The following is a 25071-nucleotide window of genomic DNA, read 5'->3' as shown; positions in this document are numbered from 1 at the left end:
GTCAGACCGAGCCCTGAGGGGCAGGGAGACTCTCGCGCGAGCAGTGGGGCCCTGCGGGAGGTGCTTCTCTGATACCGTAACAGCAGAGCAGGGATGCCGGGCAGTGCTCCCTAGCACACAGGATACCGAGGTTCAATTCCCGGCTCTCCCGTGGGTAAGTCCGTGCCTCAAGTTTCCCCATGTGTAAAATGGGGCTAATGACGCTTACCGCCGTCGTACGGCACTCTGAGATCTCTAAGAGCGAGCTATGGCTCCGTGCTGACCCGATGCGCCCAGCCCGCTCTCTGCCGACCCCCGGTAAGCGTTCCACAGACCTGCTGGCCCTCCCCTGCTCCTTGCCATGACGCGTCTCTGGTGGGCTGCCGAGGGGTTCGTGTCAGGAGGCAGCGCGCAGGTTGTGCCCACGGCGACCCCCTCCTGTATCCAGGGATGTCATCCACCGCCCTTTCCTGTGTCCGTCGCCCCCAGGAAAAGAAAAACCCCAACAGTGAATTCAACACCAAGAACTTGGTGCTCACCACGCTCAACTTGTTCTTCGCCGGCACGGAGACTGTCAGCTCCACCCTGCGATACGGGTTCCTCTTCCTCATGAAGCACCCGGAAGTCGAAGGTAAAGGAAGGAAAAGGCTGGATCGTTTAGTGAGTGGGATGCGAGTTTCCATGAGCTACCTGGAGCTTTTGTGATCGGCTGCAGGGATGAAACCCAGATCCTTCTGCCCAGGCCCCTATCACTTGATAAGGAGAATCTCCATTAACTGCGGTGTAGGGGCTATGGCACATAGGCAGTTCATTCCCACCCTGCAGAGGGCAGTGGCGTTCAGACCCACTAATGTGCATCTAATGAGGCCCTTGGTGAGTTCTCTCTGCGTAGAACTCTCTCTCTCTAAAAACTGCCTCTGCTAAAGGACCGGCCGCTCGACGGGTTAGTGTGGGTCACACGCAAACTCGCACGCACACGTTCCAGCCCTTTGCAGTGGGATTCCAGTGACTGCTAGCGCCCGACCCATGGACATGGCCGATAAACCTGCAGGTCGGGGGCTCCGTCAGCCAGGGTTGGCTGCCGCTGCCCCAAATACACCCCCCCTGACCCGCACCCTGTTAGCCCCACCGAAATCTGCAACCGCTGCCCTGGGCTGCCCCAGAAATCTCGCTGGTGGCAACTGGCGACCGCTCCCTCCCCTGTGCCCGGCTCTTTCTCTAAACTATTAATTGCTTCAGTGGCCAGCACCAGTAGAAGTCCCCCGTGGCAGCAGGCCATTCCGCAGGTCAGCCCCGTCAGGATTGGTGGGGCTTTAGTGCCGTGAGGCCCTGCCGCTTTCCCGCATGGCCTGGGGGCTGTGGTGCCTGCGCGGTTCCCGCAGAGCTCTGTCCGCCTCTCCACAGAAAAAGTGCACCAGGAAATCGATCACATCATCGGCCGCAACCGCATCCCCACCTGCGAGGACCGGATGAAGATGCCCTACACGGATGCGGTGATCCATGAGATCCAGAGGGTGACGGATATCGTGCCCATGGGGGTGCCGCACACCGTGATCCGGGACACCCAGTTCCGGGGGTACACCCTCCCCAAGGTGCGGGGCCGGGGGGCAAACGGGCAGGGTTGAAATCGTGAAACCTCCCGGGTTTAGGGGTTGCTTTTGCAAAGGGAAAGGTGGTTTGGGGCTGAGCCCTGGTTGTCTGAACCGCCCCAGAACCGTAGGGACTAGAAAGTGACAGTGGGTGCAAACATCCGTCCCCCTTTCTGGTGACACAAACTTCCCCCAAGAATGGCGTCACAGCAATAAACGATCCTCCCAAACCAAGAATAAACAGCCCCACGGAGGAAGGGACCGACTGCCCCAACCGTCAGCCGTGGGTCAAGATTTTACGGAACCCTCCAGTCTCGCCAAAGGAGGCGTGGGTATGTATCCCACCGCTAACACCACTGCGGCGATTACAGAGACTCAGGATACCAGGGTCGGGAATCCCAGACTGTCTTTATGTCTCGTTTACTCAGATAAAACGATATGCCCCGTTGTGATCCCCGGACTAGCGGCTCTCATGGGCACTCTCGGGATATCTCCTATGGGTGGGTGGAGGTTGAGGTTGGAAGAGATACAGGTGTATTTAATTCTTACCTCTCTCGTCTCCATTTCCCCAGGGCACCAACGTGTTCCCCTTACTGGGCTCTGTCCTACGGGACGCGAAATACTTCAGCCACCCAGAAGAATTCAACCCGGGGCATTTCCTGGACGAGAACGGCCGCTTTAAGAAGAACGATGCCTTCGTGCCGTTCTCCTCAGGTACAGAACCTGCCTCGTGGCCTTTAACGCTCGCCCGCTGCTCTCTGGAGCTGGTCGTCCCGGGGCTGGGCCGAGGAGCCGCCCCTCTCCCACTGACCAGCCCTAGCAAAGCTACGGTTCCACCATCGTCTGACCTAGTAACACGGCCCATGAATAGCTGTGTGGGCCAGTCCATAACATTCAGGAGACCTAGGTTCTATTCCCGGTTCTTCAAGGTGTAAGGTCTACTGGTTAGACTCTGAGAGCCAGGACGGCTGGGTTCTACCCCCACCTCTGGGAGGGGAGTGGGGGATAGTGGTGAGAGCAGGGGGCTGGGAGCCAGGACTCCTGGGTTCTATCCCCAGCTCTGGGAGGGAGTGGGGGCTAGTGGTTAGAGCAGGGGGGGCTGGGAGCCAGGACTCCTGGGTTCTATCCCAGCTCTGGGAGGGGAGTGGGGGCTGGTGGTTAGAGCAGGGGGCTGGGAGCCAGGACTCCTGGGTTCTCTCCCTGGCTCTGGGAGGGGAGTGGGGGCTGGTGGTTAGAGCAGGGGGGGCTGGGAGCCAGGACTCCTGGGTTCTCTCCCCGGCTCTGGGAGGGGAGTGGGGGCTGGTGGTTAGAGCAGGGGGGGCTGGGAGCCAGGACTCCTGGGTTCTATCCCCAGCTCTGGGAGGGGAGTGGGGGCTGGTGGTTAGAGCCGGGGGGGGGGAGGGCTGGGAGTCAGGATTCATGGGTTCTATTTCCAGCTGTGCCACCGCCCTTGGGCGAATCCCTTTCCCCGCTCCGTGCCTCAGTTTCCCCCCCTGCAATGACACTGACTTGGCATGCCGGGGTGAAGAGCACGAAGTCCCATTCCATCCGGTCCCCCCGTGTCTGTGTCTCCGCAGGGAAGCGGGTGTGCCTGGGCGAGGCGCTGGCCCGCATGGAGCTTTTCCTGTACTTCACCACCATCCTGCAGAGCTTCTCGCTGAAACCCCTCCTGCCCCCAAAGGACATTGACATCAGCCCGAAAGTGAGTGGGTTCGGGAACGTGCCCCCCACCTACGAGATGTGCCTGGTCCCTCGCTGAAGAACGGGAGCGACCAAGCAGGGAGGCCGCAGGGGAGGATAGTGACCAGTTGCCGAGCCTTTTAGGAGCTAGATGGAATATCGCTGCCCCCTGCGTTAGTTCATCTTCAGTAATGGGCAGATCTCTGCCAGAAGCTCAGATCAATTCAGCTTAGCAGCCTTCAAAGGGCATTTCTTCGTAGCGCAAAAACGGGGCTGGTCTTTAGAGGGTTCCACTGAGACTAGATTCCTAGATATGAAAGCTAGAAAAGCTCCCCCAGTGGTTCCTGCATCCAGCCCATATCTTGTGGTTGAGCTAGAGCGCAGAACGAGACACCCAATTGCAATGGAAAATCTCCAAGCCGTGAAGAATCGACCGGGTGGGGCAGGCTGATGGGAAGTCGGATTTGATGATACCGTGCTCACCATTTTTGTCCAGCTGGAGTCCCCCAGCTACCACCTTGGGAGCTGAACTGACGTGGCTGTGATGGCCCCGAGGGTGGGTTATTCCATGGGGTTTGAAGGCAGGGTCTGTGGGCCTAAAAGCAAGATCCTCTAAGGTGTGAATGCAGAAGGAGACTCAGATCCACAGGATATTCGCTTGATTTATGTTAGCCACTCAGGAGCGCAATTTCTCTAGTGTAGACTGGAAGTGGCCAAAGTACGGGGACATTGCTGGAAATTTTGGCGCCATTTCAATTGCTCAAGGTTGGAAACAGACCCATTTTTCTCCCCCCCCCCCCTAAAATTATTAGAGACTTTTCAATATTTTTTGCCAGTCGTTTTTCATTTTCTTTCTTTCTTTCTATTCGCTTCTCTCTCAGTCTTTGATCTTTTTCCTCCTTTTCTTCACCTAAAAAAAAGTCCGATGATGGGAGGGCAGGGGCACGAAGAGAGAAGGCAACACTGACAAAGGAATAGATAGTATTTTTTAAGTAGAAGTTTACCAAAATAATTCAAAAAGGGATGGTTTTCAGTACAACTTTTGACCCGCCCGGTGCAAAGGAAAGTCCAATTGCTTCTTTCCATCACCTCTGACTGTCCATGGCAGACTCCCATGCTGGTTTGGTTATTCTTTATCTGGGACTTTTGTGGAGCTTAATTTTGCAATGCATTTAAATAAACGAGCCCCTGCGTGATTAACCAGGAGACTTGCGTTCTGTTTGCAACACTGCCTCGCATGCCAAGAGCGTTTACTTCACGTTCGTCTTTAGACGCTCACAGCGTTTTTCTAGACAAGGTGGCGGGCGGCTCCCGGCTCCGAGAGCCACCCGGGGCTCCAGAAGGAGGTGTATTGTGTAGCTCTTTGGAAAGCGGAGCGGAGCAGCGATTTTTAGTCGTGCCTGAATAATAACTGACCCTCTCTCATAACGGGAGTACTTGTGGCACCTTAGAGACTAACAAATTTATTAGAGCATAAGCTTTCGTGGGCTACAACCCACTTCTTCGGATGCATATAGAGTGAAACATATTGAGGAGATATAGATACACACACATACAGAGAGCATGAACAGGTGGGAGTTGTCTTACCAACTCTGAGAGGCCAATTAAGTAAGAGAAAAAAAACTTTTGAAGTGATAATCAAGATGGCTCAGTACAGACAGTTTGATAAGAAGCAAGTGTGAAAATACTTACAAGGGGAGATAGATTCAATGTTTGTAATGGCTCAGCCATTCCCAATCCCTATTTAGCCCTGAGTTGATTGTGTCTAGTTTGCATATCTCCTCAATATATGTTTCACTCTATATGCATCCGAAGAAGTGGGTTGTAGCCCACGAAAGCTTATGCTCTAATAAATTTGTTAGTCTCTAAGGTGCCACAAGTACTCCTGTTATTTTTGCGGATACAGACTAACACGGCTGCTACTCTGAAATCTCTCATAACGCTGAGCTGGATTCTGCCTGTGATTTATCCCAGCGTAACTCCACTGGGCCTGAACTTGGTTTACCAGGTGTGCATGGGTGTATGTACTCCTGATTTACTCCTGTTTACCAGGAAGCAGAATTTACTTCCAAGCCCCAGCGATTCCAATCCGAAGCAAAGCTCATCCCCTTTGCAAGGGCGCTCCCTGCTGAACGCGGCGCTAGTGCACAGGGATGGGTTACACCGTGTGTACACAAGCGTTTTCCCCCCGAGTCACTCGATTGGAGACGAGGCCTCTGCTTCCCCTGCAGAACAAGCTGCTCACACCTGGCCGCTGTTGGGCTGGTCGAGGTTGTCGGTCTGCTAGCCCCCCTACCCGCCCAGGGCTTGGCAGCGCCAGGATCCGGCGGTCTGAACAAACGAACCCACCAGCGGATGAAAGTGACCCGACCTGTGCTGAGGACACAATGCGAGCCGGGTCCGACAGGGCACAGGACAGCTCTGGCTGCTCTTCATTGTTTCTTCACGACAGGACCCCTTCCGTTCCTGAGACAACGGGAGATTCCTGCTCAGACACTTGGCTTAATTCAATAGTGCGAACAAAGCCGGGTCCAAAGCTGTTCTCGCTCCCCGGCCCAGTGGGGACCCCGAGCGTGGCTGTGATACAAATTATCCTCTTTTATTAAACCCCAGCAGGGTTTACCTCTCCGCATCCCAGCATAGCTTGGAGCAACAGGAGCAGCTCCCATCAACCGGTAGCAGTAGTAAGCTGTTATCCACTACATGGAGCAGTCACTCAAGGGAGATTTGATGTGCAATTTACGTTCAAAAAGTCATATTAGATCAGGGGGCTCAAACACGCGGCCCGCGGAGCTCTTCCCTGCGGCCCGCCAAGCTCCCCGTGGCACCCCCCCAGTTACTTCCTGTCGCCGCCAAACTCCCCTCACCCCCCCCCGAGTTATTTTATGTGGCAGCTAAGTTCCCCGCGTGCTGCTCCCCAATGTTTGGGGCCAGGTCTCTCCCCCGCCCTGCCTGCCGCCCCCACGCGTCTCCCTCGAGTGTCCCCCGGCCTCACTTGCTGCCCCCTCACCGCCCGGAGCCTGCAGCTCACGCTCTGCTCTGCCGGCTTCTGGCATCACTTGCTGCCGCAGGGTTTTAGTGCCCCCCTCCACTAGGGTCAGGGCAGGCTGCCCTTCCCCTGCCCTCGTCCTGAGCCTCTCCAATGCCCCAAACCCCTCATCCCCAGCCCCACAGCCCTCACCCCTGCACCCCCTCCTATCCCCAAACTCCATCCCAGAGCCTGCACCTCCACCCCTGCCCCAGCCCAGAGCCGGCACCCAGCACCCAAACTCCATCCCAGAGCCTGCACCCCACCCCCTGCCCCAGCCTGGAGCCTGCACCCAGCACCCAAACTCCATCCCAGACCCCCTCCCCCACCCAAACTCCCTCCCAGAGCCCTAGGCAGGTGGGGGTGGAGTTTTGGGGGGGCAGGTTTTGGGCACCACCGAAATTTCTACAAACCTGCCACCCCTGGAAGAGGCAGAGCAGGGGGGGAGTGGTGGTGCAGCCCAGTGCAGTGGGGGGGCTTTACTGAGTGTATATATTTTATTAAAACCGCTTGGAGGAGGAGGTGGGAAGAGGCGGGGCCGGGGCGGGGCCTCATGGAAGGGGTGGAGTGGGGGCGGGGCCAGGGGCAGCAAGGGGGGGTGTCGGTGATGCGGCCCTCGGGCCAATGCACTAGTCCTCATGTGGCCCTCGTGGTGATTTGAGTTTGAGACCCCTGTATTGGATCATGGAGACAAGGGAGAAGGGGGCTGATTTAATCAGGGGCTGGATTTCCAGCAAAGACTTTGAAAGAGCTTTGTTTGTGGGCTTTGAGGTTTGTGATTTGACCCCAAACCCCGGGGGTTGGAGGCCAGCATAGGTTGCACCTTGGGTGTCTCTGGGGTCCCTCCAGCCCAGAGACCGAGCCCGCTTGTTGATCAGCATTAAAGAAGCGTTCGGGGGTTTGCGGCTGTCCAAACATCACATCATGTACTAGCGGGTGGGTGGGTCCTCACTGGCGCAGGACGGCATGTCAGTCAGTGGCTGTGACGAGGTGGGAATTTCCTTAATGTTCTCTAGGACTATTGCACGTGGCTCAGTTTCCCCTATGCGTGGCACAAGTACAGGTGGCAGGACAAGGGTGTGTGATCATTGCAGAGACCTCTGGAGGGCAGGTCTGACTACCGGCTGGCTCTCTGGACCCAGACAATAGCCGGACTCTGTAGCCTGGGACCTGATGGCCAGGGCCCATCCACTGCCAGGAGCCAGCCGGAGCAGTCGGAGAACAAAGATAGAGGTGGAGGCCAGGGGAGCGGTTTGGCCGGGAAAGAGGCAAAGGATGGAGGAGGGGAACTGATAAACCTTCTGTTTTACACACTGACTGCGGAGTTGGGGTGCAGGGCACCTTTGGGGGGGGCGTGGAAGCTTCCCCAAGTGGCCCATCCGGGGGTCCTCCCTGTGGGGCTGAATGTGCCGAGGTCAGAGCCAGGAGGTGCTGGATCCAAGGAGGCTTGCCCTTGTGCCAGGGGCCCCGAGGGGTGATCTCGCCCGGGCTTGGCTGGCACAAGGACAGCCACAGCTTCCTTTCACCGGGCAGTGCCAACCGTTCGCTTGGCTGCCGTGGGCACAAAGCGCTTCTGCTGCGTCCCAGGGGATGGACCCGGCTGCAGCCCGAGGGTGGTCCCACTGCTCCCGCGAGGACGGGAGCACGTGGTTAGCCAGCAAGAGGGGTCCAGCATGGACGGGGGGCCAGGGGAAAGATAGTGTGTGTGAGTGAGAAAGGGGATGGGGGGATGGACAGACAGATGGGGGTGGGGTGTCTTGCATTCATTTAGCAGGAATAAATCAGCCCCAAGGGTCAAAGGTGCTAAGATGACCCTGACACTGTCAACGTCGATTAAACCAGGTTTGGGGGTTGATACGCAGGGACCTCACCCTGCCCAGCCCCCCAGCAAACGCCATTAACACGCCTTTAAACTTCGTATTAATTAACGCTGCAGGAAAGAAAGAGAAAAAAAACCAGTGAAAGCCTCTGGAGTGTAAAGGGTTGAATTAGGGTTTTTTAACCCTGACTCTTGGTCTTTGGTTGTTTTCTGGAGGGCGGGGGGGGGGGGGGGCATGGAAGATGGTAACAGGGTCTCCTTTGTCCATGACTCTATGAGCAAGAGGGAACTTGACGGAGCCGGGCTGGAGTGGGCGTTGCTGCTGTTTTCTAGGCAGCAACATGAGACAAACCCACGCAAAAGGGGCCAGAACTAGAGGCTGCCAAAGGCCGAAAGTGCAGCTGGAGCCTCAGGGCTGGGAAATCAGCCGCTTTGGGGCCTCACAAACTTCTGCCAGCTTCTGGTCCGGTTCTTCGGTGTGAAATATGCAGCCTTGGGCAGCGAAGCCAGATTCTTATCAGCCAGGAGGAAAGGGAGAGGGGTGGAAAGCGGAGAAAAAAGGCAGGGAAGGAAAAGGACACGCTAGGGAAAGCAGAGGGGCGTCGTCTACACTTGAAATGCTGCACCGGTGCTGCCAGCCCTCCAGGACTGTCCTGGAGTCTCCAGGAATTACAGATTAATTAGAGATCACGTCATGCTGTGAAACCGCCCGGAACACGGCCAGCCCCCACTGGCAACCCCGAGCGATGCAGCGGTGATACTTGGGTGCACACACAACCTACACTGCTGGGAAGGGGTCTCCCCTGGGCGTGGTTAATCCACCGCCCCCAGAAGTGGGAGCTAGGTGGATGGAGGAATTCTGTCTACACCAGGGCCCCGGTTGGCTTAACTACGTTGCATAGGGGGAGTGGATTTTTCGCACCCCGAGTGACACAGGTGGGTTGACCTCGCTTTAGTGCAGACCAGCCCGGAGTCTCCCATCCCAGGTGGGATCTGGGGGGGCGGGGTGCTCCTGGTCCGGTCAGGACGCTGCAGAGGCGTGAGATTCTGGAGCAGGAGCCCCCATGGAGCAGCGGGGGGAAAGCAACCGAAATTGTCTGAAGTTGGAGCTTGACAAGTGTCTGTCTGGGATTTTAGAGCTAGCAGGGGCTGGTGAGCAGGAGGGCCCCTCACTCCTACGTTCTTGCATAAAGCAGTTTAAAATGCTGCTCCCTCCCATTACCCGCCCCCCGGCCACGTCTCTGCTGAAGATGGGGAGCGGACCACGGACGTCAGCAAGCCCTCGCTGCAGATAGAGGAGATACCGCCGCAGCTTTTCTGCACATGTGGAATTTGGACTCCAGGGCTTTCTCTGGAAGGAGCCCAGACCCTGACTGCATAATCGGTTGTGCAATCGCGCCGGCCACCAGCAGAGCTGACTCAATCACAGACGGGCACAGGAGAGGTGGAAGGTCCCAGCCCGCCATGGATCTCCTCGGAGCCGTCGCCCTGTTCCTGGTCATCGGCCTGTCCTACCTCCTGCTCCTCTCCACCTGGCGGCAAATGCAGGGCCGGGGGCAAATGCCCCCGGGGCCCACCCCGCTGCCCCTCCTCGGGAACCTGCTGCAGGTCGAGCTCAGCGACATGCGCAAGTCGCTGATGAAGGTAGGTGGGCTCTTCCCGGGACGACCCAGGGCGCCCTGACCCCGTATGGGTGACCCCGCCCGTCGATGGCCAGGGAGCTTTAGTAATACTTTGTGATGACCTTGACCCAGGATAGCTATGGGGCAGGGGTGCTGTGTTGGGGGAGAGGAACTGGGGGTTTGAGGGGAGTGGAAGGGGAAGAGAAAGGGTGGGGGTGAGGAGGGTATGGGGTGGTGTGGAGAAAGGGCAGGAGTGCTGCAATTGGGGGAGGGGACTCCAGAGGGGTGGGAGTGCTGGGAGGGGAGGGGGCTACAGGCAGGGGAGAGGGGGTGCTCTGTATGTATCGGGGGGGGGAGAGGCTGCTGAGTTGGGGGAAGGGCATGGGGATGCGTGTGGGGTGAGGAGGGGGAGTGACAGCAGGTGCCCTGAGTTTGGGGGACCGAGGCTGGTACGTGGGAGTGAGGAGAGGGCGCACGTCCGTCCCCCTGACACTCCGTCCCCCCGTCCCACACGGCGTCTCCGTCTCAGATCAGCGAGCGCTATGGCCCCGTCTACACCCTCCACCTGGGCCCCCGGCGGGTGGTGGTGCTGTGCGGATACCAGGCGGTGAAGGAGGCCCTGCTGGACCAGGCCGAGGACTTCGGCGGGCGCGGGGAACAAGCCACCTTCAGCTGGCTCTTCGAGGGCTACGGTCAGTCGTGTGCGCGGGAGGGGAGCGAGCCGGGGGGCGCAGAGGGGGCAGCTCCCGGCCGGGGCTGCGTCCGCTCGGTGCCGAGCCTCTCCGGCTGGGGGGTGCCGAGCTGTCCTGCGACAGCTCAGGAGTACGAGTCCCGCCGCAGGGCAGACGGATGGGAAGCGGGACACCCACCCTAAACCGGCTGTGAGCTCTCTGCTTAGCGTTCACACCGGATCGTCCTCTGGCACCATACAGCCTTAAGGTGGGGTCACAGGCAGTCTCCTGGGCTCCTCCGATCTAGGGCTGCCACCCCTCCAGGACTGTCTTTAATTAACGAGCCACGTGCCGAAACCTCCAGGAATACGTCCAACCAAAATGGGCTGCCCTACTCCAATCTGTCTCGTCACCTAGGTGAGCCCACCTTACGCCAAGAATCACAGCACTACTCAGGTTACTCCCAAAGGACCCGTCCCGCACCCCTCGCCCACCGCCCCGTAGGTCTCGCACCAAAGATGACGCTTGTCATAAATGGTGGGAAGAGTTATTAACTAGGGAAAGGAAATGAGAGAGACACTTACAAGGTTAAGGCAGGTAAACGCAGAGACACACGAGGGCGTTCTGATCGTAAGTTTCAAAAAGGGACAGAAATGTCTAGTGGTTCTCAACCAGGGGTACCAGAGCTCTTCCCAGGGGGACGTCTTCTAGCCATTGGCTGAGTTTTACAACAGGCGACATAAAAAGCGCTAGCGAGGTCAGTACCAACGAAAATTTAATACCACGACTTGTTTATACTGCTCTGTGGACTATCCAGGGAAACGTAAGTACCGTATTTATATTCCGTTTGATTTATTTTATAAGTACATGGTAAACATGGTGTGTAACGATGCTGCCTTTGGTGGGACACTTCTGAGGTACCAATTCAGATTGCTCCGAGCAGGGCAGTCCCAGCCCCAGGCTGGGGGTCCTTGGCACACCAAGGCACCAGCCAAACAGAGGGGACTTCGGTCTCACCCCACTGGCTACCCACAAGTCACACAAGCAATCTCCTCAGACACTCAGTTTCCCCGTATCACCACCAGTGCCATCGTTATGGGGATGAATGGTTATGAAAACCAATCCCCCAGTAAAAGAAAAAAGGTTCCCTCGATCCCAAAGGACCAAGCCCCAGACCCAGGTCAATATACAAGTCAGATCTTACCCACAAATCTCGCTGTTGCCAATCCTTTAGAATCTAAAATCGAAAGGTTTATTCGTAAAAGGAAAAAGGTAGAGACGAGAGCTAGAATCGGTTAAATGGAATCAATTACATACAGTGATGGCAAAGTTCTTGGTTCAGGCTTGTAGCAGTGATGGAATAAACTGCAGGTTCAAATCAAGTCTCTGGAACATCCCCAGCTGGGATGGGTCCTCAGTCCTTTGTTCAAAGCTTCAGCTTGTAGCAAAGTCCCTCCAGAGAAGCAGGATTGAAGACAAGCTGGAGATGCTGCAGCAGCCTTTTATAGTCTTTCTCTTGTGGGTGGAAACCGCTTGGTTCTCCTGTGCAAGATCACAGCAAGATGGAGTCTGGAGTCACATGGGCAAGTCACATGTCCGTGCATGACTCCGTTTGCAGGCCGACGCCATCGTTTCCATGTTAGTTTGAATGTTCCCAGGGAAGCTCAGATGGGGATTGGCATCTCCCAAAGTCCATGGTCCGTGAAGCGTTTCTTGACTGGGCACTTACTGAGAATAGTCCTTTCTCAAGAAGCTGCCCAAATGCTTCGCCGAGGCTCCTTAGAATCAAACACATTGAGCTACAAGTACAGAGCCAATATTCATAACTTCAACTACAAAAATGATCCACCCATACAGACAGCATCATCATAACCAGCAAAGCAGAACCTTTCCAGAGACACCTCACTCGACAACCTTTGTCCAACACTTGCTGCAAATAGATAACAGTGGTTGCAACAATGATCTGTACGGTCACAGGTTATGTGAGTAACGTCACAGGGTGTCTGGCTCGGCCGGTCCCAGCAACTGCGAAAATCTTTATGCAGCCGCAGATCAAAGCAGGGAGCTGCCTCCTACCTGCTCGAGACGCAGAGCTGCAGCTCTCATTGCAAGTTGGAGGGGGGGAAATAGGGACAATATTACCTGGGGAATTGCTGCACAATTCTCCACCGTGCAAGTGTGTGTGCATGCCCAGGTGCACGCGCTCCCCCCACTCCCGCATTTTGGGGGGCAGGAATTGTCTGTTACGGTGATATGCTTGTACAGGACCCCGCGGCATGTTCTGGTTGGGAAATGTGCCTTGCTCTCTCTGCCCCCCAGGAGTGGTCTTCAGCAACGGGGAGCGGGCGAAGCAGCTGCGCCGGTTCTCCATCACCACGCTGAGGAACTTCGGGGTGGGGAAGCGAGGCATCGAGGAGCGGATCCTGGAGGAGGCTCATTTCCTGCTGGAAGCCTTGCGGGGCACGAAAGGTTTGCCGGGGCTAGGGAGTCGGGGGCCAGACCCCCAGCTGCTGGGAACCGCCCAGAGCTCCATTGGGGTCAATGGGGCCAGACCCCCAGCTGCTGGGAACCGCCCAGAACTCCATTGGGGTCAATGGGGCCAGACCCCCAGCTGCTGGGAACCGCCCAGAGCTCCATTGGGGTCAATGGGGCCAGACCCCCAGCTGCTGGGAACCGCCCAGAGCTCCATTGGGGTCAATGGGGCCAGACCCCCAGCTGCTGGGAACCGCCCAGAGCTCCATTGGGGTCAATGGGGCCAGACCCCCAGCTGCTGGGAACCGCCCAGAGCTCCATTGGGGTCAATGGGGCCAGACCCCCAGCTGGTGGGAACCGTCCAGAGCTCCATTGGGGTCAATGGGGCCAGACCCCCAGCTGGTGGGAACCGCCCAGAGCTCCATTGGGGTCAATGGGGCCAGACCCCCAGCTGGTGGGAACCGCCCAGAGCTCCATTGGGGTCAATGGGGCCAGACCCCCAGCTGGTGCGAACCGCCCAGAGCTCCATTGGGGTCAATGGGGCCAGACCCCCAGCTGGTGCGAACCGCCCAGAGCTCCATTGGGGTCAATGGGGCCAGATCCCCAGCTGGTGCGAACCGCCCAGAGCTCCATTGGGGTCAATGGGGCCAGATCCCCAGCTGGTGTGAACCGCCCAGAGCTCCGTTACAGTCAATGGGGACAGACCCCCAGCTGGTGCGAACCGCCCAGAGCTCCATTGGGGTCAATGGGGCCAGACCCCCAGCTGGTGCGAACCGCCCAGAGCTCCATTGGGGTCAATGGGGCCAGACCCCCAGCTGGTGTGAACCGCCCAGAGCTCCATTGGGGTCAATGGGGCCAGACCCCCAGCTGGTGCGAACCGCCCAGAGCTCCATTGGGGTCAATGGGGCCAGACCCCCAGCTGGTGCGAATTGTCTTCGCTCTGTTGACCTCGACATCAGTTACACTCGGAGGTTCTTACCTGTGGACTTTTGCAAAGATGGTCAGTGTCATAATGTCCACTGCGCCGATGGGGAAACTGAGTCGCGGAGCTGGGCGGGGCCCTACCGAAGGCCAGTGAGTGGGGTTCTAGCCCAGGACTCGAGGTGTGGGCTCAGTTCCCTGCTCCGCCGAAGATTGCCTGTCTGACTGGGGCTTAGTCTCTCTGGGCCTCCGTTCCCCGTCGGATAGCCCTGCCCTGCCTCGCAGGGGGGCGGGGAGGGGAGGGACCGCGGCGGCCATGGGGGCAGACAGCAGCAGAGCCGCTCACGGGGGCTGGGCCAGTTCTCCCCCAGGCCTCTTCGTTGCCTCGGCACGGAGCTGAGCCGGGTGTGAACAAGGCAGGTAGCGGCTGCAGGATCAGGACAGGAGCGACTGTGGGGGGGCTGTGGGATCCATGGAGGTTAGACGGTCTGAGGCACAGCCCCCCGGCTCACCTGTGCCTCACCCAACACTGGTTGTACCCCCTAGGTTTGCCCTTTGACCCCACCTACTTCCTGAGCCGCACGGTGTCCAACATCATCAGCTCCGTGGTCTTCGGGGACCGGTTCGACTACGAGGACAAAGAGTTCATCTCCCTGCTCTCCATGATGATGGACAGCTTCCAGTTCACCGCCACGGCCTGGGGGCAGGTATGCCGCGGGGGGGCGGGGGAGCGCCCCAGGCCACGTCCCAGAGAAAGCACAAGTGGGGGCGTTAGCTGGCGTAGGAAAAAGCACAGCATGATTCTGGGGGACAAGAGTTTGAGAGGCAAACGCTGCAGCACGAAAACACCCCGGGCATGGCGAGATGAGTTTCCTAATGCCCCCAGTCCTGCAGCCAGCCCCGAGGAATTCTGTACTGCACCGGGTCTGACCAGACAGATCACACAGCGAAAGTTTCAAAAGAGCCGGCTAAGTCCCTCGCCGGGCCATTTCCAGCGAGGCTGGCAAACACTGTATCTCCGAAATAAGGGGCTGCTTTCATCGCCCCTTGCCCCATCCCGAGATTATTCATAATGAGCAGGACTCTCCTACATTCGCCTGAAGTGTTTCTTGCTGCTGGGGACGATGGCAGACTGCACCAGGGTTACCACTTGGCTGGTGTTTTACCAGCCTGGCTGGGGTTTTTATGGATTTGCCAGTTGCCAGAAAAATAATTTAACCTACTGGTTTGGGGGTTTTTTTTTTTTTTTTTTTTTACATGGGTCTAAAGATTTGCATTAATCTCCCAATACACCGGGCTCTCTACTGTTAAACGTTTCTGTGCCCGGCTAAAGATGCTGCCGCTCTCCCACGTCCGCAGTTAAAGCGATCACAGATCACACCCGGCGAAACAGCGGCAGCCGTCTGCCCACCCACACGCAGTGCCCCGTGTGGGCGTGCGAGAGAGGGAGGAGACGTGCGAGGCATATTGACTAGCGGCAGGTCAAGGCGATGGTGCGAGTGATCCTACTACACCCCCGGGGGGAAAAGGGCTCGCATCAGAAACTGCACATTCAGTGACAGCTGGCGAAACGGAACAGCCTGGCAAAGACTGGCTGGCAAAACGTGCTGAGAAAACAAACGCCTGCTTGCCCCCCCGTGACATGCTCTCTCTGGATGCTAGAAGTGGCTGTTGGAAGGCGATTGCAGAGTTGCCTTGTGGGTGGGGGTGCCGGGTTTTTTTGCAGTTCAAAGGTGGTAACTCTAGGCTACACCCCGGGGAGTACTGACCCCTCCCCCCCCACCAGACAGCCCCCCTTCCTGACCCTGGCCCTTCAGTGCAGCGTTACGGCACACAGAGCCTGCACAGGGAAAGCAGACAGGACCGTGCGCAAAGTCTGAAAAGGAGTGGAAAGATACCCCCGGGAGTACTGGCCCCCTGCTGCTGAAATACAGGAGAGAAAGCATCCCGGACTGACTGAGTACAGGACACACCATGAAATAAGGGACATCCCTTGTAATACGGAGCTGTTGGGAACTCAACTGGGGAAGTTCCAGACGACTGGCAAAGAGCTAATGGGTAAATGGGATGATCCGGGTAGTTATCGCCTGTGAGTCTGACATCGATCGCAGGCGAGTGACTGATTCGGGACTCGACTAATAAAGAATGCAAGGAGAGAAATGTAATTAATGCAAATTAATGTGGGTGTAGGAGAAAAGATCCTGTCAAACTAACTTGGGATCTTTTTTTGAGGCGGTGACAAGTGTGGTTGAAGTTAATAGTCCTGATGGAATCTAGTCAGATCTCTATAACGCGTTTGACTTGGTACTGCGTGACATTTTGATTAGAAAACTAGAAAGCAATCAAATGAACACGGCCCACATGAAATGGATTAAAAACTGGCTAACTGATAGATCTCAAAATGTAATAGCAAAGGGGGTGTTATCGTCGAGTGGGTCTGTTTCTCAAGGCCCTATGCCGTTTAACACTTTTATCAATGACCTGGAAGAAAACATCAAATCATCACTGATAACATTTGCAGATGACACATAAATTGGGAGTAAATAATGAAGAGGGGAGTTCACTGGTACAGAGCGACACGGATCGCTTGATAAGCTGGGCACAAGCAAACAACATTCATGTTAGTACAGCTAAATGTAAAGAGATCCATCCAGGAGCAAAGACAGTCCGCCGTAGTCATGCCATGGCGGGCTCTGCTTTGGGAAGCAGTGACTCTGAAAAAGATTTGGGGGTCATGGTGGACAATCAGCTGGACGTGAGCTCCCAGCGCGACGCTGGGGCCCAAAGAGCGAATGCGATCCTGGGAGGGATCAACAGGGGAATCTCCAGTAGGAGCAGCGAGGTGGTTTTACCTGTGGATTTGGCACTGGTGGTGCGACCGCTGCTGGGATCCTGTGGCTGTGAGGCCCAGGGCCCTGAGACCTGCCCGGCCCAGGCTGCAGGGATGGGGCGGGAGAGCTGATTAACTAGGGACTCTCCAGACAGCCCAGGGAGCGTGACGAGCTCTGCAGCGATGGATGTGGGATAAAGAGCTAGAAGGGAAGTCCGGGGATGGAGGCATAGGGAGAGGATGTGTATGGGGGCTCTCAACCCCACACCCTGTTCAGCGGGCTCTCTGCTCTCCCTGCCCCCCAGCTCTACGAGATGTTCTCGGGCACCATGCGCTACCTGCCCGGCCCCCAGCACGCAGCGTTCAAGCAGCTGGTGGGGCTGGAGAAGTTCATCGAGAGGAAGGTGAAGGCGAACCAGGAGACCCTGGACCCCAACTCCCCTCGGGATTTCATCGACTGCTTCCTGGTCAAAATGCAGCAGGTACCGGCAGGGGGGTTGCGGGAAGGTGATGGGGGAAAGGGGGGCAGTTGGGGACCCCGATTGATGCAGAGCAATGGAGTCACGGCTGGATCCTGAGCTCAGCCACATCCCCAGAGTTCTCACAAGCATCCTGGCATTTTTTTCCTTGTTCTGTTAAAGGAAAAGGAAAATCCTTCCTCTGAGTTTTTCCTGAAGAACATTGTTCTGACGGCGCTCAACGTCTTCTTCGCCGGGACGGAGACCGTCAGCACCACCCTGCGCTACGGCTTCCTGCTGCTGCTGAAATACCCGGAGATCGAAGGTAACGGGAAAGGGAGGACAAAGGAAACACAAACGGCCGGATCCTCAGCTGGTGTAAATCAGCCGGGTTCTGCTGAGGGCAGCGGCGGTTCCTCCCTTTACACCAGCTCCGGATGGGGCCGGACAGTCACAGCTCGGCAGCGAGTTTGTGTCCTGTCTGTGTCACTCCATCGTGAGTCAAAGGAAGCCGACGGTCAGGGAACGCCGGGTCACTGTTGCTATTTCAGATTCCAATTCTAGGGGCCAGATCCTGATCTCGGTTCCCCCGGGGCTAATCCAGAGCCACCCCCTGACGGCAGTGGGGGCAGGGCCAGATCCTGATCTCGGTTCCCCCGGGGTCAATCTGGATTCGCACAGGGCCCCCCTTTGAGCTGTGCTGACGTCTCTGCAGAAAAGATCCACGAGGAGATCGACCGGGTGATCGGGCGGAACCGCGCCCCGAGCATGGAGGACCGGAGCCGGATGCCCTACACCGACGCCGTCATCCACGAGTTCCAGAGGTTCTGTGACGTCATCCCCATGGGCCTGGCGCGCCGGGTGACCAGGGACACCCAGTTCCGGGGATACACTATTCCCAAGGTAGGCCCCGGGGCGTCTATCCCCCGCCCCGCCCCATGGCTGTGTAGGGCTGAGCATTGTCGCTTGCTCTGGATTCCGGCGCAGTGCCGCAGACAGGGCTGGAGCTCAGGACACCTGGGTCTGCGCCTGTGTTGCGGGGTACGCGCACCCCGTCCTCTTTTCGGATCGTGAGACCACCACGATTGCAGTCTGCCAGACAACCCTAGACTGGAATGAGCCTGGCTCAGTGGCCAGGGCCAAGATAGCTGCCCTTGTGTCAGGGGTCACCATCCTGGGGCAGCCGGGGTAGGGGGGCCCGGGCCCTCCCTGCTCCACCGGGTCCCAGCCCAGGGCCCTGTCACTGGTGGGTGTGGTCAGCACCCAGTCAGCGGGGATCCTACCGCCACAAGCTGACTTTCCTTGGGTGGCAGATACCGCTCACCCCGCCTCCCTGGGCCACTTCCTGCCCTGAGTCCTGACGCAGGGCGCCGTTCACCGTCGGGGGTTCCAAGCGCCTCGGCGCCGGCAGCTGGCTGGGACTCCGACTCCAGCCGCCCGGCCGTAGGCAACAGGTCTCCGGTCTGGGCCCCAGGGCCTCTGGCTCCTGCAGTCTGGGGCTGAAGCGGCTCCTGGGCTGGAGCCTCCACCAAGCATCCTTTCTCGTCGGTGGTCAGCCTAGAACCAGCTGGGCTGCTCCCTTTTATACTGAGGCAGCAGTTGGAGCATGCCCAGCACGGTCTGAGGGGCGGGACTTAACGTGGGATTAACCCTATCTCGTCCAGTGCGGGGAATGCACACCCCCATCACAGCCTGCCTCTGGGAAGTCGTGTGATCTAGTGGGCAGGGACTTACAGGACCTGGCTTTTATTCCAAGCTCTGGCTCACTGTGTGACCTTGGGCGCCGCCCCATGCCTCAGTTTCCCCCAAGTGTCACATTGACAAGTGGTGTTAATGATCCCCCCCCCCTTTTGCTATTTACACCAGAAACTCTTTCGGACAGGGAATATCACTCACTCTGCACGACACCCGGCACAATGGGGGCCCCCAATCTCCATCAAGGTCTGTGCAGCGCCTGGCACGACGGGGCCCTGATCACAGCTGGGACCTCTGGGGGGTACCGTAATACACCTAATAATAACACTCATCCATGTGGATAAATACCCTTAGCCTGACTTCTAGTGCCATCTTAAACCCCACCCGGTGGGTACGGAAAGCCAGGAGGTTCACGCTGGGTACGGTGTATGGGCCAGCGCCGCTGCTGGTGTACATCAACAAAGCCACAGCCGCTGAGGACCTGGCCCAGTATTATTATTAGTTGTATTTTGTATTCCCATCGTACCGAGGAGCCGCAGTCACGGACCAGGACCCCACCGCGCTCGGTGCTGTACAAACACACACAAAAGACGCCGCCCCATAGAGCTCGCAATCTCAGTGTTAATCCGCAGGGGCAGCATGGTTCCGTGATGAGAAGGAGGAGTCCGGACTCCTGGGTTCCCTTCCCAGCTCCGGGAGGAGCAGAGGGCAGTAGCTAGAGCAGAGGGCGTTGGGAGACACGTGCCGAGACGTGAACGTCGGATTGTGGCCTGACCAGGCTCCTGCAATTTAATATTTGCTTTTGCTGCAAATTCCTCCCGTGGTTAGAATGACCCTGAATTGTTCCCCAACATCCGCACTGTGGGTTATCTGCGTTTAATCATTGCTGTTTGTTGCCTTCTCTTCCCCCAGGGGACGGAGGTGTACCCGATGCTGGGATCCGTGCTGTATGACCCCACGCAGTTCAGCAGCCCCGACACCTTCGACCCCAGCCATTTCTTGGATGGGAACGGCCAGTTTAAGAAGAGCGACGCCTTCGTGCCCTTCTCAATAGGTACGAATCCCCCGCAGAGCTCGGTTCCGAGTGTCCCAAGCAGCGAGATCTGGGCCTGGCCCAGCCGCCCGCTGCTAGACCTCACCCTGCGTACAGATAATTGTGGGGCCAGATCCTCAGCCGGTGTAAATCAGTGTCACACCAATGGGGCCAGATCCTCAGCCGGTGTAAATCAGTGTCACACCAATGGGGCCAGATCCTTAGCCGGTGTAAATCAGTGTCACTCCACTGGAGTCAATGGGGCCAGATCTCCAGCCGGTGTAAATCAGTGTCACTCCATTGTGGTCAAGGGGGCTGTTCACACACACTCCGGGGTAGGTGTGCGCTGAAGCCCTGTGGGGAATCGGGGCCTTGTGAGCTCTTTGGGGCAGGGACCGTCTCTCCCCGTGGGTCTGTCCAGCGCCTAGCACAAAGGTACCCTGACCTCGGGTGAGGCCGACGGACACACCTGGGGTAATTATCAGCTGTGTGCCACAGAACTGGTCACTCAAGAGAACACAAATGTCCCATAGACACAAGTTGCTCGGCTCACTGCGGAACTGGGTGAAACTGAATGGTGTGCGGGGGGCAGAGGTCAGACTCGATGATCCCAATGGGCCCTTCTGGCCAGAGAGTCTGGGTCCCGCGCGTGTTATTTCTCTGTCCTGGGTCCTCGCCGTCCATCCCAGCTCAGTATCGTTAAACCGAGCCGAGGGGGTAATTCTTCACTGGCCCCTTTATCGGCAAGACGCGACCACGTCGCAAATTCACATCGATGTCGCCAAATTGTTTGTGTCAGGAAAAAAACAAGCCAAAATTCTGAAAAAGTCAAAACGTTGCAACCTGTCCTAAACCAAACGTTTCCATTTTTCAGTTGGAAACAACCTGAAGTTTTATAATTTCCTTTCACTTTCCCTTTTTTTAAAATAAAAAATGTTGAAAAATGATCAAAATCAAAGCCCAGGTGTTGAGTTTGTCAGTATAAAACATTTCATTTGACCCGAGACTAAATGTTTTTCAACTATTCGATGTGACGAAAATCTCGAACAATTTCATGTGCAGTTCGACCAGAAACCATTTTCCCCCCCCAATAAATCTGTTTTTCTCCCAGCTGCAGTGCTTCGGGCAGTGGTTTTCAACCTGTGGCCCGTGGGCCCCTGGGGAGCCGCAGACTAGGTCTAATGTTTCCAAAGGCATCTGCACCTCCATTTGAAAATGTTTAGGGGTCTGCCAGTGAAAAAAGGTTGAAAGCCACTGGCTTAGAGTGCCCATCAGGTCAGAGATTGACCGTTAACCCCTCCCAGCACAGCAGTGTCATGTGGCTGCCCCCTCTTCAGACCTTCATACGAACAGTGCCCAATTTCCCCAGCAATCGCCCAGGGCCGGCCCACAACATTTTGGCACCTGCGGTGGGGAGCTCAAATGACACCCCCATGCCCCCTCGCTTGGGCCAAAACTTTGAAAGGTCTCAATTCTGCCTTCTTCCTGTTCTACTCCTCTCATGGTACTGCTCTGCTACCTACCCCAAGAAAGGAGAACTAACAACTTAAAATGCCTTGCTCAAAAATGTTAAGTAACACTTCACTTTCAAACGCCTGAACAGCAAATGTAACTTGTCTTGTCTGCATAGTAAACACTGGCATTTTTATCTGTTTGAATAAGCAAAGTGGTGCTTTCCGGGCCTTCTTGGCTGCAAAGATTTGAACTGCTTCCTGAAGGTCCACAGTCTGGGCCAGCTCATGCTCTATTGAGATGGTTGCAAGGCCGACCAGCCTCTCCTGTGTCAGTGTGGAGCGTAGATGTGTTTTTATTAACTTCAGCTTGGAGAAGCTGCGTTCTCCACTGGCAACTGTTACAGGAAGGGTTAGAAGTATGCGCAGAGCAACAAAAGCATTTGGAAAGCGGGTGGTCATCTTATTTGTGCACATATATTCCAGAACAGCCTTTGGAGTTGATCCTGCTGAAATGCATCTTGAAAGGGCTTTCAGTTCATCACCTAAATCACTCGCATCAATATCGCGCATGTCATCATGTGTCAACACTGTCTCTAGTGCCCTGCATTGCTGGTGTAGGTCTTCTTCAGGTATAATGAAGAGTTGTGGAATATCATACAACATCCCAAATATACTGCTGTGTTCCTTGAGCTGCATGAAACGTTCTTCAACTGACTGTATTGTACAATCTAGCACCTGGTTAGAGAATTCAACTTTGAATTGTTGTTTGGGGTCTCTTATGGGATTATCCCGTGCCTTGTAATCAAAATGTCTTCTTCTTTGCTGACTCTTGTATTCTTGAATGGGTGGGAAAATAGCTTCAGTGTGACGTTCCTCTGCCGACTTCTGTTCACTCTTCAGAATGTTTTGAAATCCCTCATCTGACTGGTAAGACTGTAGGTATGACTTTGCTTTGTCCAGTTGTTCCATTGCTCCAGATATATCAAGGTCAACACTTGGGAGTCTCTTGCTTACAACATTTATTTCAAACAGTATGTCATGCCACAACACTAAGCCACACAGAAATTTGAAGTTATGTATGTTCCTGGTGATTCCATTTCCCTCTGCCACTGTTCTCCCACGAACAGTTCCTGTCATAGCATTATCCTCCATAATGGCAACATCTATCTTCCCAATTTGGTGTTTGATAGGCTTTATCGCCTCCCCTCGACTTTCCCATCATGTGGCACTCAGTGGTTTCAGTGTCAGAGAGGATGTTCCCAGATGTTGCTTCAAAATTTGCCATCAATGAGTTGATGCCGAGAAAAATACATAGATGTTTTGAATTACATTAAACAATTCAGCAGCCGCACTAGAAGCTGATGCTGCATCACTGACCACCAAGTTCAATGAATGAGAACTGCATGGGGCAAAAAAAGCTCGAGGGTTTAACTCTCGGATCCGTGTCTGCACTTCTCTGTTCTTTCCTCTCAGGTTGGCACCATTATCGTAGCCCTGACCTCTCATGTCAGCTATCGCAATTCCCGTATCTTCCAGCTTTTTAAGAAGCACATTTGTCATACCAGCTCCTATAGTATCATCAATGTCAGTAAATTCTAGAAAATGCTCTCTGACAGTCACCATTGCAGCGACATTTTCACTAGGTTCTGTTGTTGTTACAAAACACACCATTAAAGTCATTTGTTCCATATGGCTGATGTCAGATGTGCAGTCCAGAATAACAGAGTAATATCTTGCTGACTTCAGATCTGCCACAATCTCCTGTTTGACTTTTGTTGCCAGTAAGTGTATGATCTCATTTTGAATTGTTTTTCCAAGGTAGTGGTGTGTGGACATTTCTTGGGTGGTGACTCTTCTTAGATGCTCCTGGAGTACAGCATCAAACTCAGCCATCAGCTCCACAATTTTAAGGAAGTTTCCATAGTTTGGCACATAGAGCTGATCAGAGGTGCCACGCAGAGCTAGGTTTTGGGTAGCAAGCATTCTCACAATGGCAATGAGCCTTTTCAGAACATTTTGCCAGTAAAGAGACTCTGATGCAATCTTCTCTTGATGCTGATCATCTATGGTGGCCTTTAACCTTAGTCTCATCTCAAGCTCTTTCCACCTATGGAATGCTCTCTGGTGATCTGCTGCCTTCTCATGGCATGCCAGATTTCGAGCCAGATTTTTCCAGTCCTTTGTTCCTGTAGAACCCAGTGTGGCTGGAACATTAGACTGGAAGAGTTTGCAACAAAAACAGTATGAAGCATTCTGGGTTTTTGAGTACATAAGCCATGGCCTCTCCACTTTGTCACCATTGGGGATTTCACACCAGTAATGTGTTGGATGGAAACTTCTATTTTCATTGTCTTTGGGGAACATGAAGTTTTTCACTTGCTGTGGCCCATGCAGTACAAGGAAGTCCCTCAGGCTACTGCTCAAGTGGGTCCACAGTCCTGGATCATCTAGATTTAAGGAACTAAACTCAGCAGCAGCTGTTTCTTGCGCTTCCACCACAGTCTTCTCTGATCTACACTTTTCTTCAGGAATGTGCCTGGTTACATCCATTTGAGATGGAGATATGGATGCTGCAGTAGCAACCAGATCACCTGCACTCTGACTACCTGGAAGATCAGGCATCTCCTCACCACTCACATCCTCACTGGGGCCGGAAGGCTCACCGTGAACATTTGTGTCTATGTATCTCAGGAGAGCTCCTTCCTGCTTAGGTAGAAAAGCTTCCTTTGCTTGCTTTCTTTTTCTGAATGCTGCCCCAGAGGGGCGTTTTCTTCTTTCACTCATGACTGCTGTTCTGTGCCAGCTAGAGTGGCTCTCAACACTCAATTGAAAGGGACAAATAACCAGGCTGATAGCAGGGCCTGAGTGAGGGAAGATATCAGTGTCTTAAGGGCCTAACTGGCTCCTACTGCTTCAGCTGACTGCCTGTTCTCCTCAAGGGGGTTCAGGGAAGCAGCAGGAACCAGGAAGCTCCCTGAGAAGCTGGTGTTAATCAGTCCAGGCTCCTGGAGGTGCTAGAGAGGTACATAAGAGGCTCCTCCTCTCTCTCTCCCTGCAGCTCCTGCTGCTTTCTGTTACTCCCTCTCACCTTTTCTCCTGCCTGCCTGTGATGTCTCTTGTGTCCTCCTTCCTCCAGCACAGCACTCCACCATCTCTGTGCATCTCTGTGCAGAGAGACTACATATGCACCAGCAGCAGACACAATTTTCTACACTCTGGGTCCTAGTGGAGCCCCCCCCACCCCCAGTCTGGCCCCTGAGGCGGCCACCTCCGTTCGCCTCATGGTAAGGCCAGCCCTGCCGCCACTGCTCCAGACTGCGGCATTGTTTGAACAAGGGGTGAGACCCCCTCCCAGAGTCTCACCTGCCCCTGGCACCCTGCTCCGGCCGGGCCATGACGCCTCCTTTGTCCTCTCTCCTAGGGAAAAGGTATTGTTTCGGGGAGATGCTGGCGCGCATGGAACTCTTCCTCTTCCTCACCAGCATCCTGCAGAACTTCCGCTTCCGCTCCCCCGTGGAGCCCAAAGACATCGACATCTCCCCGAAGCTGGTCGGGTTCGCCACCGTGCCCCGCAGCTACGAGATGTGCCTGGTCCCGCGCTAGCAGCCCCGCGGAGCCAGACGGGATTTCTGGGGGCAGCCTTGGGGAGGGAGGGGAAGGGCGAAATCTGGGGATGTCAGGGACCAGAGCAGCCGGGGACAGCTGCTGGCCTGCTCCCTGGCTTACCGCGCTGCTCAGCGACCCACGAGCCCCGCTACACAGCATGAACATTTTGAGTGGCCACCGCCGCTGACTGGCTGCTGGTTTAGCAGTTCGGCTT

The 25071-nt window shown here is 55.8% G+C and overlaps 1 protein-coding gene across 1 annotated transcript in view; it reads left to right on the top strand.

The window, feature by feature from the left end:
- The window catches only part of LOC135893283 (uncharacterized), a 28661-nt gene extending 3807 nt beyond the window's left edge, over positions 1–24854 (top strand). Inside the window, 14 exon segments of the mRNA XM_065421082.1 lie at positions 469–610; positions 1384–1571; positions 2141–2282; positions 3146–3344; positions 9454–9739; positions 10247–10409; positions 12708–12875; positions 14328–14488; positions 16917–17093; positions 17253–17394; positions 17785–17972; positions 19677–19836; positions 20429–20437; positions 24673–24854. Of these exon segments, the coding sequence (XP_065277154.1) occupies positions 469–610; positions 1384–1571; positions 2141–2282; positions 3146–3344; positions 9454–9739; positions 10247–10409; positions 12708–12875; positions 14328–14488; positions 16917–17093; positions 17253–17394; positions 17785–17972; positions 19677–19836; positions 20429–20437; positions 24673–24854 (2307 nt within the window).
- Positions 24855–25071: the final 217 nt, after the last annotated feature.

This window comes from Emys orbicularis, chromosome 21, assembly GCF_028017835.1.
Source record: "Emys orbicularis isolate rEmyOrb1 chromosome 21, rEmyOrb1.hap1, whole genome shotgun sequence".
NCBI lineage: Eukaryota > Metazoa > Chordata > Testudines > Emydidae > Emys > Emys orbicularis.
Note: the sequence above shows the minus strand (reverse complement) of the source record. Positions and strands in the feature narration are given on the sequence as shown.